Raw genomic sequence first — 19933 nt, forward strand, 5'->3', positions numbered from 1 at the left:
CTGCTTACTAATTATTTTGAAATTATGTCATATATATTACTATGACTTGAAAAAAAATGGGTATTTGTCACAGTAAAACTCAAAGGTCATTTTTCAGAGTTCTCATAAAGAGTAGTATCTAATGTACCAATATGTTTGCTGTCATAAAAGGTGTAATAAATCTGCAAATGTAAAAAGTTACCCTGACCTGTAAGTAGCTGCCAAGCTGTGGATACTTAGAAGTCTTATGTCTTACCTATTGAGGTTTGGGGACGTGTGACCTATTGCTTAATTTTCAGGTGCTCTTTCCCTGGGTTGCTACCCACCATTAGAGGAAAACTTATACCGGAAACTTCTACTGGTTCCCTCCTATTTATCCGAGATTGAAATGCTTTTAGCTATCGAAATATTTCTGGTGTCTAATGCTGTTAGTATTCAGAGTCCAGGAACTTCCACACAAGTGCTACAGATCGTTTTGAAAAGGTGAGCATTCTGAACATAGATGTGGCCCCACACCTACTCTTTAATTCAGTACGTGCATGTTATGTTTATTTATACTATATTATATATATAATATAATATAAATAAATAAAATTTGGCTAACATTTAGACTAAAAAAGAACAAGACCTACTTGAAGCTTAAAACAAACAAGTTAAGGGGCTGGGGATGAACTTCAGTGGTAAAGTGTATAGATTCATGAGAACCTGGAGTTTGATTCTTGACCAAAATAAAGGCCAAAGAAGTTAACACCTAGTAAGCAGATGTTAATACATGCCATATGATATAGATCTTCTTTAAGTGCCAACCTTTTTTGTGTTAAAAAATGTGGCACCTTGCCGGGCGGTGGTGGCGCACGCCTTTAATTCCAGCACTCGGGAGGCAGAGCCAGGCGGATCTCTGTGAGTTCGAGGCCAGCCTGGGCTACCAAGTGAGTTCCAGGAAAGGCGCAAAGCTACACAGAGAAACCCTGTCTCGAAAAACCAAAAAAAAAAAAAAAAAAAAAAAAAAATGTGGCACCTTAAAGGGTCTTTATCTAAAAATTTTAGCTATGAATCTTTTCTTTATCCCTTACAGATCCAGAATGACACAATCTGACATAAATACCATGTCAGTGTGGACACTTACACACCTTATCTCTGAGAAAATCTTCAGTTTTTCAGCAGTAGAATCTCAATTTTTTTTTTTTTTTTGGTTTTTTTTCGAGACAGGGTTTCTCTGTGTAGCTTTGCGCCTTTCCTGGGACTCACTTGGTAGCCCAGGCTGGCCTCGAACTCACAGAGATCCGCCTGGCTCTGCCTCCCGAGTGCTGGGATTAAAGGCGTGCGCCACCACCGCCCGGCAAGAATCTCAATTTTTAAATGTAAAGTTTAATATAAAAAAACGTATTTTAAAAATAGTCTTTTTGAGAGCCAGCTTCTCCCAGAGTGAGTGATACAAGAGAGAGAAGGGTGGGAGGAAGCCAAGTGCCTTTTGTGACCATCAGGCAAGGACCATGAAGGTCTGAGATTTTACCCATTTGCAAGTTGGCCTGCCACAGGTCCATGCGTGCTAGCATAGGACACAAGACTCCTGTGTTAAAACGGTGTTTTCTTGCTGTGGTACAGCAAACAGCCAGATGGTCTGCTTATCACCCTAAAGTCCTACTGATAGCCTACATGGACTCCTGAACATGTGGCAGGTTCCCTGACAGGAGGGCAAGGCCAAGCCTAAAGAACCCAAAGTCTGCTTTCCATTTTCTCTCTAGAAGACACTGCCTAAAGCTGTCAGCAAGCTGTCTTTTGCTCCAGAAGGAGAAACTGTCTTTGTCTTTCAAGCTTCTTCACTATTTAAAGATGCTTGAAATTCAGAACAAGAAATAGTCAGCACCTCTAACAAAACTTCCCTAAATCCAGTTGACTCATGTCCAGTTGTTCCCTAACATCTCATACTCAGAACTGCTGAATCTGCTTTCTCAGTTTGTTACAGGGCTCATTTGGTATAGCCTCCAGTTTGTTTGTTTGTTTGTTTGTTTGGAGACGAGGTTTCACTGCAGACCAGGCTGGCCTTGAACTCACAGAGATCAGCCTGCTTCTGCCTCCCAAGTGTTGGGATCAAAGGCGTGTGCCGCCATCACCCGGCTGTACAGCCCCTGTTTAACAAGAGGAAATCATTTTACTTGCACTTTCTAAAAAACCCATTGAAACTAGCCTTTGTTCTAACAGCTCTGTTTTTAGTAGGGGTTGGGCTTCCTTCATTTGACACTGGACACTGTGTAGCATGAGGTGTCTAGGTTTTATCTTAAAAGAATTTGATTTTCTTCTTGAATCCCATTTCCCACACACACAGCCTCTGTATTCGTTGTTTAATGTGAGGGTAGTTGTTGCCCTAGTCCATGACCGGTGGCACACCTAGGTCTTTGTCTTATGAAGATCAATATGTTTTGTCTTGCTGGTGTGCTGAGCCCTGCCTTAGGGTGGGAACCTGTATGAAATTTTGTTCATTTTTAAACATTGAGAATATACCACCTATTCAGTGTTTCATTCTATCAGACTTGAAAGTGCCTCATTTAATTTAGGAGGCCCCAGAAGGCACTTGGATACCCCTTCCTCTTTTGAAGTGCAAGCCTTATTTAGGTCATCCAGTGGCCCACGCTGGTGTTAATTTAGGTAGAACTGTTCTCAGAACTCAATGCTCACTGACTCCCAAGGTTCCAAGAGCAAGAAACAAGAAGCAAGAAAAAAACATGATGTCTCATATGTTAAATACTTTTAATGATTTCCTTTCTCCAGAAGAAAAGCTACCATAAATTAAGAATTTTATGTCAGTAAACATAATCACAGTTGATGGCAGATGGAGCTTGAAAAAAATTATAACACTTAATGAAGTACCCAAGTCCGGACCAAAGAAGACCAAACAGCCCTACAGTTTGTTACTAAATGTTAGCTGCACATTAAGTACTTGCTTGAAGCTAGAAATAACTAACACCAAGTGAAAACTAATGTGATTATTAATTATTTAAGATGTATTGCACTTAATACTAACTTATACAGCTTATTATTTATAGTTATTAACTTTGTAAATGCAAATATATAGGTAACTAGCTGTGTTCTAGATCAGTGTTTCTCAAACACCCATTGCTACTGGGTCCTAGTATAAAATAATGCCTCTTATACTGCAAGCTATGGTCCAAAAAGCTAAAGAGTCACTGCTAAAAGATGCGATGGTAGTTTGGAGCCAATAAACACAAATGACTTGCCTACAGAAACCACACCATTTCTTTTGAGGATTTCTGCTTTTGTGTTCATTTTACCCAGATGTGAAGAAAACAAATCTCGAAGCAAGGATGACTATCAGGCTGCAGTAGAAAGATTGATCATGGCTGCTCGTATATCAGACCCCAAGCTTTTCATGAAGCACATGACTGTCAACATGAACAAGGAGCAGGTGTACAGTTTGGAGCGTTGTTCTGCCCTGAAATGGTTGAAAGAGAATATGAAGTGGGCTGGGAAGGTCTGGCTTTTCACCAACCATTAGTTAATAAACGTGTTGTTGTTGGGTTTTTTTTTTTTTAAGTTTAAGTAATCATTGTTGAAAATAAAAGACAATAAAAATAGCTCTCATTGTATTCAGCATTTGTATCTTATTGACACTAGAAGTTATCAAATAGTTTTCAAGCAATAAAAAATTTCATTTGCTTGCAGTGGTTTTATTAACAGTAAAAAGTGATTTTTAAAATTTTTTTTTACTTAAATTTAGAAGGACCTAAGGATGGTAATTCTTTTTAAAGCCCATACACTGCATGCTGTGAATGTACCCCAGGGTACTCAGTGTGGTGATTAAGAATCATCAAACACTATAAATGACTTTGCCATAGTCAGGGTTACTACTGCTGGAATGAAACAAAATGACCAAAGGCACGTTGGGGATAAAAGGTTTATTTGGCTTACACTTCCAGATCACAGTCCATCATTGACGGAAGTGTCACGGCAGGAACTCACACAGGGCAGGAACCTGGAGGCAGGAGCTGATACAGAGGCCAGGGAGGGGTGCTGCTTACTGGCTTGCTCAGCCTGCTTTCTTACAGAACCCAGGACCACCAGCCCAGGGTTGGCCACACCCACAATGGGCTGGGCCTTCCCCCATTAATCACTAATTAAAAAAATGCCTTAAAGCCAGATCTTATGGCTTTTTCTCGATTGAGGTTCTCTTCTCTTATGATTCTAGTTTGTGTCAAGTTGACATAAAACTAACCAACACAAACTTAAAACACTAAAATTCAGAGCTTTATAACAACCGTTTAAATTACCCTCAACAATTTCCTTCTAGTGTCTATGATTATTATTGTGTGTATGATAGGGGAGGGCGCACACCTGCCATATCCGTGTGAAGTTGCAAGACAGCTTTTTGGAATCTGTTCTTTCCTTCCACCTTTATCTGGTGATCAAACCGAGGTAGTCAAACTTGTGGATCTGACAGAAAACACCTTTCTCTGCTGAGTGACCTAACCTGCACAGCATTGTAGGATTTTTGACAATGTGTAACTGATGTGTGTTAAGTTAGTTTTGCTAAAGAAAATATTAATATGCCAAAAGTTAAATATCTAACAAGCGTTTTCCCAAAGCACTAAGAAATCATCTTCAGTATCTATAGCCTACTCTCTTTCGTGAAATCCTCATTCTTAATATTGTAAGCCACAAATTCAAGTCTTTAAGAAAAAAAAAACTGAATAGGGTAATAAAAGGACAAGTGGTGAGTGGGGGGGGGGGGAGGACGACGACAAAGTATTTAAAGGAGCTCTCAAAATAAGTAAAGGAAAATGAAGTCCTAGCACTCTCAAGCTTGAGTGAAGTGTCTGGCACACTGCCGCAGTCACGAGGTGAGTGCGACGAGGGAATTCGCGTGGGCAATTACAAACCACGCTCCTACAGACAACCTAGAGACTGGGGCTGCAGCAATGCGGGAGAGCAAAGATTCACCCAAGAGAAGAGACAGGACTTGGCTTGGCCCTAGAAAAACGCAGGCTTTTTGCCTGTCAACTGAGCCAAGAGGTAGTATTTGCGAAAAGAGAAGTTACTGTTCTATCTTACAGTTCTGGAGATCAAAGTTACAGGTGTGACATAAAAAAGTAGAAAGCCCATGCTGACTGAGAACAATTAACATTTAAAAATAGCCTAGTAGCGAGGTGTGGTGGCTGAGGCAGGAGAATCGTTGCAAGTTCAAGGCCAGCGTGGGACACAGATGATAATGAGCAAATCCAGATAATGCTTGAGGCAAAGTCAAGTAGGAAATGTAAGCCAGAGAGGAACAGGATACTTCAAACTCAGCTGCATCTGAGGAGCAGACCAGTACTGCCAACGGCTGCTCAGCCTTGACGTGCGTCAGCAGAGCGCTCTGCGCAACCCCTCCCTCCCCCCAAACCAGGGCGCTGCGCATGCGCGCATTCGCCCCGCCCCCCTGGCCCCGGCTCCTCCTCTACCTTTGCTCTTCGTCCCCACCTACCCGCCAATCATCTTTCGCCCTCAGACATAGTCTGCGCAGTGCTGCGGGCTGTGTCTCCCGAAGCTCCCTTCGGAACCCCGCAAGTAGCGGGGTAAGGACTCACACTGATGCGGCTTTGAAGCGGGGAGGGAGGGAGGTCAGCGACAGCCGAACTCCTGGCTGAGAGCCGCCGGCCGGCAGCCGTGCACAGGCGCTCAAGGAGGAAGGCCGGTCCGTCGTAGCCAAAGAGCGTGGGTTCTGCGGGCTCAGGGTGACCCGGGCTCCAGCCGGGGACCCAGGCCTGTGCCCGCCTGAGGCGTAGGCGAGGCCTCCAGGTGGGAGCCGGGTTCAGGCTACTGAGAAAGCCTTGGGGTTGGCGGGGCCCTGGGAGGAGCTCCACCCCAAGTTTTGGGCCAAGTTGCAGGCCCACCAGTTCACCCCTAGACCTGTAATCAGACTTTTGGCTAAGTAGACTCCCCGAGGTCCTTGAGGAGGTGCACGACACCACTGAAGAGCGAGGTGACTTTGCTAGTTCATTCAAGAAGTCTACGGAATATGTGTGGGAACGGACTTTAGGAGTATAGGATACTGGTGAAAGGACACGGTCAGGCGGGAGTCCACCAGTATACGACTACTGGAGATTCCGGGTTTAATATAGAGCTCATAGTGTTTTTAAAAAGTGTCAAAAGTTTGGCTGGCTGGCTGGCTGGCTGGCTGAAGCATTTATCTAATGATGGCCTACTGAAAAGGAACTGGAGATGCCTGAGCCCTTTTTGCTTAGTGTTGATGAAGGGATTTTAAGCTCGGGTAAACTGGAATGCTAGAGTGGGTGCACTGTGAAATACTTAGACCTCCATAATGGGAAGGCCCAAAAGACATGTCCTATCCTAATCCTATAGGATGCAAATGGTTTGAGAGGCAACCGCAGGTTTGAAGAGCTTTGTCATAACACTTTTTCTTGTGCCAAATTTTAGGGTTGGAGACTGACACTCAACTGGATGAATTAAATTCTGGGTTTAATTGGACCCTGGAGTAGCACCAAGGCCTGTATATAGGTGAGACTGGGCCAGAAGTGCCTGTATCCTTGAATTGAAGTGTTTCCAACTGTAGTATTTTTTCCTGTGCCTTTAACCGTCAAGAACCAATTCTGATTTAAATCTCCAGCAAGAGATATAAAAAAGGAAGCTAAAAAACTTGTCATCTATCGATTTATCTAATACTGTTTCCTCATTTTGCCCTTCTTGTTTACTTTTTACCTTACTCTAAGTGGGAAACCTAAAAGCAATGGGGAAAATGTCTGGTCTGTGGGTGAGAGGGTGCATACTTTTAAGTCCAGCGCTCCAGGGGCAAAAAAAAAAAAGTAGTAGGGTCTCTGAGTTGGATGCTAGCCTGGTCTACATAGTGAGATCCCGTTTCCAAAAACAAAAAAGATAAGGAAGAAATGCATGGTTTTATCACTACTTGAGAGAACAAATTTCTTCTAAAACCTCCCAAGATAGTTGCACTCTACTAAAGTGAGAGTAGTGTGAAGTTAACTTAGTTTAAATTACTTTCAAATACAAATTGTGCCAAGAGGCCAAAGCTCAATCTTGGGAGGCCTTTATTTGACAATTTCTGTACTTGTCAAAAATAATGGCCAGAGGCAGTTGGATCTGCATAGCAAGTTCCATAGAGCTACATAGAGAGTTGCAGACCTCAAGAGAGGAAGGGGAAGGTAATATCGGTATTAAGTAAATTCAAATATTCATTGATCCTGGTTTGTAAATGAATTCTTTCCTTCCACACCTGCCCTCTGTCCACATGGTAGACCACTTCCTTGGGACGAGTCTATACGGTGTCCTCCTGCCATTACTCTGCAGATCTGAATGGTTGCGTTGGCTGTTTTGTTTTATGGTTGTTTGCTTGTGTGTGTCCCACTTCTCTACCCCTTCTTCCTACACTGTAAGTTTAGTGAAAGTAACTGTCAGTGCTTTTTTTAGTGCTTTGCCCTGGGCCTAACACAGTATTGAGTAAATATCTATTGGTAAACTGGTGAATTAAGGAATCAGAATGCAGCTGGGCAGTGGTGGCACACACCTTTAATCCCAGCACCCGGGAGGCAAAGACAGGCGGATCTCTGTGAGTTTGAGGCCAGCATGATCTATAGAGCAACTTCCAGGACAGGCTCCAAAGCTACACAGAGAAACCCTGTCTCGAAAAAACAAACAAAAAGAATCAGAATGCTGATTAGACAGTGAGTGAGTTTCTTTAGTCACTCTGTAGCATGCCTGAGGTTTTCTCTGAATGGATGGGGAATGTTGACAGGAGTCCTGAGAATTGGTCTGAAGACAGAACTCTGTGGCTGATGTAGCTACGCTCAGCTTTTGGAGCTAGTTTCATTAGCATAGGACAGCACCCATCCCATGTTCTGGAACAGTATGCCTTTGATCCTCTGTGTCTCGGTCTGCAGCTGTGGAAGAGACAGTCCCTTGCAGCTGACTGTACAGACTGAGTTCTTTCAGAGATTTTACTCAGTTGAAGCTGAGATCTTGATTTACATTGCAGAAAAAGAATTTCAGGATAAGACAGTATGAAGACAGATTAGAGGTGGTTTTTTTTTTGTTTGTTTGTTTGTTTTTGTTTTGCTTTGTTTTTGTTTTTCAAGACAGGGTTTCTCTGTGTAGCTTTGTGCCTTTCCTGGGACTCACTTGGTAGTCCAGGCTGGCCTCGAACTCACAGAGATCCGCCTGGCTCTGCCTCCCGAGTGCTGGGATTAAAGGCGTGCGCCACCACCGCCCGCAGGTTAGAGTTTATTAAGAAAAGGTTTTCATATAGATTTAAAAGTGTAACAGAATGCCGGCAGTGGTGGTGCACGCCTTTAATCCCAGCACTCAGGAGGCAGAGGCAGGCGGATCTCTGTGAGCTCGAGGCCAGCCTGGGCTACCAAGTGAGTCCCAGGAAAGGCGCAAAGCTACACAGAGAAACCCTGTCTCGAAAAACCAAAAAAAAAGTGTAACAGAAAACTTATTTCTCCCCACAAAGGTAATAATAATAGGAAGTTCATATTATATATCAAATATGAATGACTATGGCCTAGGTAGATGGATTCAATGTTTTCCCTGAATAATATATTCTAATGTAGAAGCAGTTACATGAGCTTTTAGTCACAGAACAAAAGAAAGTCATAAATAGCTGGTGGCATTATCTGAGAAGGTTATGGGATCTTTAGGAGGTGGTGCCTTGTTGGAAGAAGTACATCACGAGCAGCAGCCATGAGGTTTTATAGTCCACCCCACTTCCGGTTTCTGATTCCTCCTGCTACCATGCCTTCCCTTCCTGGTGCCATGTCTAACCAGCTGATGGACCAGACCCCTCCTGGAACTAAGCCAAAACAAACTTTCTCCTTTATGTTGCTTTGTCAGGGAGTTTCATCACAGCAACAGAAAAATAACTAAGACACCTCACACACGTAGTTTATACATATTTGATTAAGTTAATACTTAAGCACTTCACTTTGAAGATAGTAACATAATGGTAATATATCAAACTTAATCTCAAATTTCACCTGTTCGGTTCTTCTGTTTGCTTGTTAATCTGTTAGGCAATTAATGGATGCTTGGAAGTTGGCGTGCATATTCAGAAATGTTTTGCCACCTGAAGCCTTTGAAGAGGTAAGCTCTCTGCCCCACTCTTTGTTTGTTTAGGGGAAGATCTGTTATGTATTGAGCTAATTTCAACTTGTTTTTAGATCCCAAAACTGTTTCATCTTATGGTTTTAGGCAGAAACAACAACAACAAAAAAGAAGAGAAAATTCATATGAGCAGCCAAATTGTCTAAGGCTCCATTCAAAGCAGGAGATAACAGATCCTAACAGAATAGTTCTATATGAAAGATTAAGAGGAAAAAGCAGATGAAACCACCCCCAGCACAGTATTATATTCCCTAACTATAGAGCACATAGTTTGATGTTTTAGAGTTTAAAAGAGAATGACTATAATAAGAATACAAATTGCTCCTGGTGCATAGTAGATATGCAGCAATTCTATAAATAAGTACAACTTGGACAGGTGGAAGTTTGTGGCACAGTGGAAGTGTGGGGGCTTAGAAATGAGGTAAAAAGAGAAGAATAAGGAATATCATTGGGGCTTGGCTGAGGGGTCTATGGAAGACTTTAGACAAAGTCTCATAGCCCAGGCTGGCCTCAAATTCATTATGTAGCCATGGCTAATTCTTGATTTCCTGATCCTCCCTTTTCCACCCCACTGGAATTACAGACTTCTGCTACCACACTCAACTTAGTTTCTATAAGGAGTATTTGAGAGTGAGTTATAAGGATTGATTAAGAAATAATTACTGATGCTTTTAAATATAACACTCAAATTAATCTTACCATGTAGAAAGCTATCATGTGGAAGCTGTCAGAAGTGTTTGTGTAAGGAGTTCAGTGGCATGCAGCATAGATTGGAAAAAGTTGACTAGTGAGGAGGCTGTGCAAGCTGCCTCAGTGATGGCAGTCTGGTAGCAGAGGAAGTCTGTAATCTCTATCATTTGAACAGTACAAAACATTTCCAAAGACTCGGCATACCTGGTAGGTTGCAAAGCGTGCCCAATTGTTATTATTATTATTTTTAGAATAATTAGAATGGAAAATGTAAATTGCAATATTCAAAAATTATAAATTATAAAGGAATTATAAGTCATTTCCTTTGAGCTAGAAAATGTATTATTTTCATTGAGTAAAATAAAAAGTACTTTAAGAACATTCTAGACAGTTTGGGACACAATTGAAGAATGAGAATGTCAAGTTGTCTACTTAGAATGTGTTTCCACTCTGGTAATGAGTGGACAAACTAAAGGACATCTTCCTCTCTGTACTGAGATCCTCAGGATATTCTCCATTACACAAGAGTACACACTTTGGTGTATTTGTGTAAATTAAGGAAAACAAAACAGAACTTCAAGGAGAAAAATGTCGTGGAGTGAAGCCAGCTCCATGAAGGGGAAATTATCACTTACTGCTGCTCATTCTGCATTAGAGGAACTTACAACCACTATTTAGAAACCAGACAAACTGCCGCAAATCAGTTTCTGTATTGTTGCTGTGGGTTTTCTCTGCTAGGTACTTTTAGGTTGGCTGTCAGCTGCATGGTAGATGCATGCTTGTCCCAGAGAATAATCCCTGTGTCTGACAGGTTCTGCCTGAAGAAGATCCTCCCTCATTGGCTTCACTGCTCTCGGGCTCTATCAGGAGCAGAAGCCATCAATGCCTTGAGGCCTTTCTACTTTGCAGTTCATCCCGATTTCTTTGGACAGCACCCCAGGGAAAGGGTAAACACTTATTTTCTAACTTGATGTCTATATGTCTAGTTGATTTACCTTTGAGCCAATATAATGCAGAAAGTTCTGTAAGTTTGGATTATTCTATCATGGTAATGCTTGACATAGAAGCAATACTAACTTGAAAAATAATAATAAAGTTTCAAATTAATAAATTTAGTAAATATTTGTAATGTTAGAAATTGAAACCATTGTTTATTCAAAGCTGTAATTATATAAACAATAAAGTTGCCACATAAATTCAAGAGTATCCTAATTATGTTTTCTGTACTAGTTTTTGGAGTAAAATGGAAGGCTTGAAAGAAAAAGGAGTCTTTCTTCTAAGGGTGCCCTAGGCAGGTGTTGTTCAGTGCCTGGAGACATGCCTGCTTTGTGCTCAGGGAGTACAAACTGACAGAAGTCCTGGGGCAAACTCAGAACCATCAGTATTTTTTAACATTAGATAATATTACAGAGCTAAGCATTAGAGTTATCTCATTGGTCCCTTTGTTTTCATTAACATTGGTCCCTGATTTAACCTGAAATAATAAACCCTGGGCACCAGGCTCAAGTGAACATCCCTGCTTGGTAGCACACCTTGAACATTGCTGCACATCACTACTGGGGATGAAGATCTGCCTATGAATCTGCACTGTGGAGCAACCAAGAGCATGCCCTCTGCTCTGTGCACCTGTCCACTGCCAGCCCTTCTGCTTTCGTAAGCCTTGCCTGAGCATGACAGCCTTTCTGAGTTCTGTGAATCCTAGCAGGCCACTGAACCTGTGTAGTTCTGGGGACTCTTACTCACCCAGTGTTCCAAGTCTGACCATTTGTGTTTGTGTGTACTCTTTCAGCTGGTGTGCTCTGACTGAGCATGTACTCTTTGCCAAGGCTTTGTGCTCACCGCTCTCTCAGCTTGGACTGTCTTTGTAGATATCCTAGAGATGGCTTACCTCTGCCTTCCAGTGAGCCTCTCCCAGGCTACCTTCCTTTCCACTGTTCCCTCTTCGTACCTATCAGTATTTTCTCTGTTTCTGTTTTCCTTCCCATGTGCCCTATCTTACTTATTAGGTTTATTGTTTGTCTCCTGCCATCAGTGAAATGCAGGCTCCATGAAGGCTTCTAACTCAGCTGACCATACCGACTCAGCCTAGGCTCTTCCCTGGCTCACCAAAAACTCGCCCCTCTGCTGAGGACAGACTCAAACTCCAAATGCTTGTAGCATCCTGCTCCAAATGCAGGATTTTACACTGGCACCCACTGGTGTGGTTTTTTTCCTTTTAATACTTAGATTACAAAATTCACAGCTAAATACATTAAATAAATCTCATTGTGGTCCCTATTTCCATTACCCCATTCCTATTCACTTCCTATAGATCTTTGTTTTTATTGACTTCTGAGTTACCCTTCCATTGTTTCTTTTAACAAAAATGAAAACATCAAAAGTAACTTTGAAGATTTTGGTTTTATTTTGCATAGAGTTTGGTTTTGATTTTGAAGGTTTTGAGGGTGTCACTATGTGGCTCAGGCTACACTCAAACTCAAGACTTCCTTCTGCCATAGCTTCCCAAATAAAGGGATTTTGGATTTGTGCCACCAAGATCTCGTCCATTTGCTTTGTTTTTTGAAAGTGTCTCACTGTGTAACTCAAGTTGATCTCAAACTTGATTGTCTTGCCTCAGACTCCCAAGGGTTGGAATTAGAGGTGAGGGTAATTTAGATGTGATATCTATCACTCTATAGATGATCTAGCTGGTTAGGCAGGGGTCCTCTTTCCTTCCACTCCACTTTGTGTACCTCCCTCCAAAAGCTTGGTGCTTGGTTTAAAAGGACGACTTTCTCTGATCCGGGTGGACTCTACAGTCAAGGGTATCCCAGTGGCTGTGTTCCCTACCGGAACCTCCAAACAAGCCCTCATGGTCCAACTGCTGGTATTTTAGGAGTGCACCCCTGCACACAGCAAGATTTAATGCATGGGTAGGAACGTACCCAACTTGCTTAGGGATTCTCCTGACCAAGCATGTCATATAATAAGTTCTAGAAACAAATATGCAAAATGATTTCTACTCTCAAGACATTGTGTTTAGAAAGAGAGATTTAAATAATCAAAAGCAGTTGTTATTGCCAAGTATGCACACCTTTAATCCCAGCAGGGCCAGGCAGACAAGGTCAGCCTAGTTGACAAGGGATTTCCAGGCCACCCAGGGTTTCATAGTGAGACCTCTCTCAAAAACAACAAAAAACAAAAAAACACCAGCAGTTGTTATTAATCCAGGTTTAGAAATGTGCATCTTTACAGTACTTTGGAGACTCAGGCAGATCAGTCAAATTCAACTTCAAGGCCATCCTAGGCTTAATAGACTTAAAAACTATAATAATAAGGCCAGTGAGATGGCTCTGCCAAGGAAAGGCGTTTACTCCCAAGGTGGTCAACCTGAGTTCAGTCCCTAGAATCCACATGATTGGAAAGAAAGAATGGATTCCCAGAAATTGTTCTCTGACCTCCACACATATGCTGCTGTAACATGCACACACTTGCACATACACAAACAAAAAAAAATTTAATATAATAAAAAAAGCAGTCATTGTTCATGCCATTCTGTTACCAACAGCATTTCTTCTTTCTTAACAATTGTCTATAAAATCTCTCCATGTCTGTTCATCTATATTCTCTCTATCACGCTTCTCTTCTGAGGACTGTGTAATACTCCAGTAATCAAGAAGTTGCCATTGTCATATACATCAAAGAGCACATTATATCCCTCTACTATAAAATTAGCTATATTTTTCTCCTATTTGGTTATTTGTCTTATGAATTTGCTTACTACATATATATAAAGTTTTTCTATTTTTTTTTATTAAAATATACCTCAATGGTCTATTATGGAGATACTATTAGAGATAATAAATCCAATTCTATAATTATTAATTTGGGAGAGTAGTCATAGCTAAGTTGCTCTATTCCTAAGTGATGAAGGAATCCAATCACCTTTTATCCTGATACTTACATGGTAATATGTTGTATCTCACCTTCCAGTGTGATGTGGGGCTAACCTTTTTTACCGAACAGCTAGGAAATCCCAACATTTCTTTATGTGTGTGTCTGTGTGTGTGTGTCTCTGTGTCTGTGTGTGTATGTATGTCTGTCTGTGTGTCTGTCTGTGTGTGTGTATGTGTCTCTGTGTGTGTCTGTGCGTCTGTCTGTGTGTCTGTGTGTGTGTATGTTTGTGTGTGTGTGTGTCTGTGTGTGTGTGTGTCTGTGTGTTTCCGTGTTGGGGGGAAGGAGTGCAGGTGCCCATGGAGGCCAGAAAAGGGCACTGGATCCCGTGGAGCTGGAGTTACAAGAAGTTGTGAGCTTCCCTGTGGGTGCTAAGAACTGAATCCAGGTCCTCTGCAAGAGCAGTCAGTGCCCTGAACTATGCCAGCCATCCTTCCAGTTCTCAACCTTTTTTTTGTTTTTGTTTTTGACAAGGTCTCACTGTAGAGACTAGCCTAGAACTCATTATGTAGATCACTTTGTAGGCTGGCCTTGAACTCAAAAACTCTTCACTGCTTCTGCCTCCAAGTGCTGGAATTAAAGAAATGTGCCACTATGCCAGGTTATCCCAACATTTTTAAGAGTAGATTATTTAATATCTTCAATATACTTGAAGACCACAAATAATTTCTTCTTTCTTTATTCACATGTAAATGCCCTTAATTTTTTTCCCCTAGGAAATCAATGAAAATTCTCTTAAGAGATTAAGTGTCTACTTAGAAAATCTCCAGAAACCAGGCTTCAAGTCTCTGAAACCAACTCAGCTTACATTTTATATAAGAGAAAAAGCAGCCCAGAACTCTTCTGAAGGCCAGGAGCCTGTCAGTACTTCAGGTACGTTTTATTTATATTGTGTCCCTTGCCAGCTTCGTGTGAAATGTTCATTAATTCTGACATTGCCAGAATACCTTTGGATTAAAGCCTTGATTGTTGAAAAATATCATATAATTGCTTTCCTAGAATTAGATTCTGTTCCTAGCTACATATGTTTAACCATTTTTTTTTTTCCTGAAGTATTCCAGCCAAGTGTTAGGATTCATGCCTTTAATCTCAGTACGTGAGAGGGAGAGGCAGGTGGATCTCTGTGAGTTTGAGGCCAGCCTGGTTTACGTAGTGAGTTCCAGGACAGCCATGATGGTGTATAGCCAAACTATATAGTGGCACCCCGTATCAAAACAACAGAAACCCTGAAGTATTCCTATTTATGACCTTCCAAATTCAGTGTTCGTCTGGGTGTTAGGCATGCCTGTTAGTATTTTGAAATCTACAGTATTCCTTCTCTTACTGTTCCTGTGAGGGTAGAAATGTTTAACTATTTGTGACCTAGTGATACCTGCCCTACATTCAAAGACTACAGAGATAGAGTAAGGTCTTGAACTCAAGTCTCTAAACTTCTACCAGATGCTGTTTCTACACAGCCTTCATTCTAAGCACCTGCTTTCACTGATTGCATCAAGAAGTAGTAAGGTTGACAGATAGACCTCTAGCTGTGGGTACATACCTATAACCCTAGTCCTTGGAAACTGATGCAGGAAGACTGAGTTTGCAGCCAGCCTGGATAGTCAGAGCAAGATCCTAGCTTAAAAACAGACAAAAAAAAATTGTGAAGGGCTGGATATGTTAGCACTCAGGAGGCTAAGGCAGGAGAATTACTACCAGTTAGAGGCTAGGCTACGCTACATAACAAGACTCTGCCTTTAAAAAATAAATAAATAAAATTAAAAGCCTGCCCTGTCCCTTCTTGAAATATCTGTCCACTTGGTTATCCTTGAGGAAATTACTTTATTTTTAAAAGACTTTTAAATAATTTAAAGATTCACTGATTTTAATAGGTCTTTGAGACATAGAAAATACTTACAATTCTGCCTGTGATTCCTGACTCTATCTTTGATTATTAAAATGAGATTTGCAACATTGTGTAGAAAACCCTTGATAGTCCCTCAGAACCTCAGATGGAAAGGAAGGGCTCCATCTCAAGATCAGGAGAGATTCCATGATCAGGAAGGTGGTTTTCCCAGGGTAAGGCTCATCTATTGCCTTCTGAGTGTGTTGACCCTGTGATTTCCTCAAATTCAAGAAAATCAACTCCATAATTTGTGGTAATGGGGGGCTGCATTCGAGCTCTCCCCTTAATGAATAAAAAAAAAAAATTAAAGAACAAAAATGAAAACTTCTCTCTTCATGTTAAAGATGGCTTGCCATCCAGCCTAAGGACTAGCATTTGAAAATGTATTTTTTCTTGTCCTTTATTCTCCCATGATTGATAATGGAGGTCAAAAGTCACAGATTCTTTTTCTCGGCAGTTTCTCCCATCCGACTCTGGATTTTATTCAAAATAGCCAGGAACAGTAGTGCCAGGGTCCCAGCGTGGGGAGCCTGAGAAAGGAGGGTTGTGGGTTCCAGACCAGCCTAGGTTACAGAGAGTGTTAATATGTAAAGCATTTTTATACACCAAAAGAAATCAGAATGTCTCCCTTACAAAATAGTCTACAGCTCAAATAACAATTAAAAAAAAAAAAAGCAAACTGAAATGATCAGGTGCTGCTCTGCTTACTGCTGACCTTGTTACACTGATGATGTCTGCACATAGTACAGTGCTCCTGCCAGCCAGGCATGGGGCCCACACCTCCCATCCCACACTAGGAGGCAGAGGCAGGAGGATCTCTGTGAACTTGAGGACAGCCTGGTCTACAACTTGAGTTCCAGGACAGCCAGGACTGTCACACAGATTTCCATTTTAGCTTATCTATTCATTGATTACCGCATCTATGACACAGGCTGCTGTCCAGTACGATAGGACATGTCCTTTAGATCATTAGGATTCCTTTTGAGATCATAACACGGTACGATCTAGAAGTTTATATGGGGCTGGGTGTAGCACGAATCTTAAAAATTCTTATTAGTAAAATCAAACCCAGTGCCAGTTATTGGTGAACGCTGGAAGATCAGAGAAACAGAACAGGCCACAGCTAACCTCACCTGGCCAATTCCTCAGCTGATCCTGTTTCCTCAAACTGGAAGCCTCTGAGTCCTCATCCAAATTGATCTCAGATGAACTGCTGCTAAAATCTTGAAAGCTGGGGCTGGAGAGATGGCTCAGAGGTTAAGAGCACTAACTGCTCTTCCAGAGGTCCTGAGTTCAATTCCCAGCAACCACATGGTGGCTCACAACCATCTGTAATGAGATCTGGCGCCCTCTTCTGTATACATAATAAATAAATAAATCTTAAAAAAAAAAAAAATCCTGAAAGCTTAACCAGCCAAAAGCTTCTAGTTTCTGGTCCTCACGGCTTATATACCTTTCTGCTTCCTGACATCACTTCCTGGGATTAAGGCGTGTGTCACCATGCCTGGCTGTTTCCAGTGTGGCTTTGAACTCACAGAGATCCAGATGGATCTCTGCCTTCAGAATGCTAGGATTAAAGGTGTGTGTGCCACCATTTTCTGGCCTCTGTATCTAGTGGCTGTTCTGTTCTCTACCCCAGATAAGTTTATTAGGGTACACAATATTTTGGGGAACACTATCACCACAGCTGGGAATAACAGCACTCATGTGTGAAGCACTTGTCTAAGTGTGAGGCCCTAGTTTCAATCCCCAACCCAAATGTTTTTGGTCAAATTAAGCAAGCTTTATTTTCTGTTAGTCAGGGCTCTCTCCCTAAAGCAGGGTTTGAAAAAATGGCATTGAATATAGGAGGAAGTAGGGTTTTTGTAGCCCCAAATTTGCAAGGCATTGGCTTTCAAAGGGTTGAGAGATACTGAGATATTGGCTTATGTAGGAAGTTGGTTGAACATCTCAAAATTATTTGGCAGAATATTTTTATCAGGGTGGAGGTATCAGAGTATAGGGTGTGGAACATGTTAAATTCCAGAAAAATGGATCAATCCACAGTCAAACCCAAGTTTTACAGAAAACAGAAATGAACTTATTTTGACCTTATAACATGATAGCTTTTAATTTTAAGATGGAGTTAGCCTGGTTCATCAAAAGGACACCAAGTTAAGTGGTAAAAGGTTCACATATGGATAAGAGATCCATAATGATACCATCTGTACTAAAAGGAACAATTTAAAATGAATGGGTGTATGTTTATAGAAACACATAAGCATTAGTCATACACAGTTCAGAGAAGTGTATAGAAAAGGTTTAGACCAGCACTGTCCAAGAGGGTTTGTATGAGGAAAGTAAGTATCCCACAGATGGACCCTCAAGTATGGCGAGCATTAACCATGTGACTGTTGAGTATTTGAAAGGTTGCTCATGTGATCAAGGAACTGGATTTTAAGTTTTATTTATTTACTTTTTTTAATAATTTATTTATTTTTATTTATTTATTTACATTGGAGTTTTGCCTGCATGTATGTCTGTGTCAGGGTGTCAGATCTTGGAGTTATAAACAATAGTTAACTGCCATGTGAGTGCTGGGAATTGAATCTGAGTCCTCTGGAAGAGTAGGTAATTCTCTTAACCATTGAGCCATCTCTCCAGCCCTTTAAGTTTTATTTAAATGTTTTTGTAGTAGTGGTGTTGGTGGATTTGTAGGGACAGGGGAAAACAGGGTTGGTTTTATTGTTTTGAGTAAAAGTTTCTTGGCCCAGGCTGACCTCAAACTCACTACATAGCTAAGGATAACTTTGAAGTCCCAATCCATCTACCTCCACCTCTCCCAAAAGCTGGAATTACAGGCCTGTATCACCATGCCCAGCTTAGTTTTAATTATTTTAATTGTGAGTATCCACATGTGCAGTTAGCTACCTATTTAATATATGTTGTTTGAAGACTATGTACCAACTGTTAACAATGGTTATTTATATCTAGTAAAGGTATGAGATTATATACCTGTTAATAGACTTTTACTCATGTGTATGTGTATGAAACTTTACAATGAGCATGTGCTTATAAAGTATTTGTAGCCCAGAGTCATAGCACACACCTTAAATCCCAGCACTCAGGAGGCAGAGGCAGGCATGTATCTGTGAGTTTGAGGCCAGCCAGGGCTACATAGTTAGACCTTGTCCAAAATAATAATAATACTTAATAGAATTTTATTTTTTTGTTGGGGCTATGAACCAAACCTAGGGCCTCATGCATTCTAGGCAAGAACTCTGCCACTGAACTAACTATATTTCCAGCTCCCTTATGTAATTTTCAAGCTACATTTAAAAGTTGGAGGTTGGGCCTGGAGAGATGGTTCAGTGGTTAAAAGCACTGGCTGCTCTTCCAGAGGACCTGAGTTCAATTCCAAAAACCCACATGGCAGTTCACAGCAATCTGTAACTCCGGTTCCAGGGGATCTGACACCCTCTTCTGGCCTCTCTGTGTACCAGGCACACATATGGTGCACTTACATCATACATACATACATGCACACACGCACACACACACCCATAACACACACACACGCACGCACGCACGCACGCACACGTAAAATAAATTTTAAAAAAATTTTAAAGGTGAGTTTCTGTGACCATCAACACTAGGTAGACATAGCCTGGGCCTTCCCCTAGCATGCACTGCCAATGCAGGTGTCCCTATGTGACCTTCTGTCTGCTAGAAGATTTGTGATGGACATGGGAGCACTTCCCTCTCTTTAGTGACAAGATTCATGGGCAGCACTGGAAAGAGTCTCCATCCCCATCTCAGCTAGGGTGAGTGTACTCACTGGTGCCAAACTAGAAAGGAATCCATGAAGATGAAAATGCTGCTATAGAAGCGGTTTTCCATTTGCTGGGGTGAATTTTAATGGATAATAAAATATTTTTAAAGATTTTAATTTGTTAATTGTCTCATGAAAAATGATTCTAAGGTAAAACAAGTAATCATCTGTATTAATTGTTTGGGGAATTATATTCTCTAGGATTTCGGGCAGTCAGATTTACTTTGCACACCAGCGATCTGCTAAGCACAGTATTGTATATTCTCAACTCCTGCAGTTTGTCTGTTGAACACATCCAAAGCTTGAACACTAATGTGCATTCCCAGCCTCTCAAGGAAGCTATAGGGATGCCTGACAGACCCATCAAATGGCATAGATCCTATTATTCCTTTACTGGGTTCAAGGACCCTGACGAAGACCTTGAACATGTCTCAAGAGTGGAAACAACCCTAATGTAAGTAAAAAGTTTTATTTAAAAAGCCTCATATAGTTCGTATTTAAATGTA

The 19933-nt window shown here is 41.3% G+C and overlaps 2 protein-coding genes and 1 pseudogene across 8 annotated transcripts in view; all 3 read left to right on the forward strand.

The window, feature by feature from the left end:
- Nucleotides 1–3570, forward strand: part of Topaz1 (testis and ovary specific TOPAZ 1) — a 58359-nt gene extending 54789 nt beyond the window's left edge. For all 3 annotated transcript variants that reach the window (XM_006982882.4, XM_076575514.1, XM_042281950.2), the window contains 2 exons: nucleotides 279–462; nucleotides 3274–3570. In XM_006982882.4, coding sequence (XP_006982944.4) covers nucleotides 279–462; nucleotides 3274–3493 — 404 coding nt within the window. In that variant the 3' untranslated portion in view covers nucleotides 3494–3570. The remainder of the gene's footprint in view (nucleotides 1–278; nucleotides 463–3273) is intronic.
- A 1845-nt stretch (nucleotides 3571–5415) lies between these two features.
- The window catches only part of Tcaim (T cell activation inhibitor, mitochondrial), a 33074-nt gene continuing 18556 nt past the window's right edge, over nucleotides 5416–19933 (forward strand). For 2 of the 5 annotated variants that reach the window (XM_006982879.4, XM_042281957.2), the window contains exons 1-6: nucleotides 5416–5549; nucleotides 6412–6492; nucleotides 9018–9087; nucleotides 10610–10745; nucleotides 14448–14604; nucleotides 19629–19881. In XM_006982879.4, the coding sequence (XP_006982941.1) occupies nucleotides 9029–9087; nucleotides 10610–10745; nucleotides 14448–14604; nucleotides 19629–19881 (605 nt within the window). In that variant the 5' untranslated portion in view covers nucleotides 5416–5549; nucleotides 6412–6492; nucleotides 9018–9028. Of the gene's footprint in view, nucleotides 5773–6411; nucleotides 6493–9017; nucleotides 9088–10609; nucleotides 10746–14447; nucleotides 14605–19628; nucleotides 19882–19933 lie in introns of those variants that run through there. The other 3 variants (XM_042281956.2, XM_076575522.1, XM_076575523.1) reach the window with 3 other exon arrangements.
- Nucleotides 15747–15901, forward strand: LOC121831261 (U1 spliceosomal RNA; annotated as a pseudogene).

The sequence above is a fragment of the Peromyscus maniculatus genome, chromosome 7, assembly GCF_049852395.1.
Source record: "Peromyscus maniculatus bairdii isolate BWxNUB_F1_BW_parent chromosome 7, HU_Pman_BW_mat_3.1, whole genome shotgun sequence".
Classification (NCBI taxonomy): domain Eukaryota; kingdom Metazoa; phylum Chordata; class Mammalia; order Rodentia; family Cricetidae; genus Peromyscus; species Peromyscus maniculatus.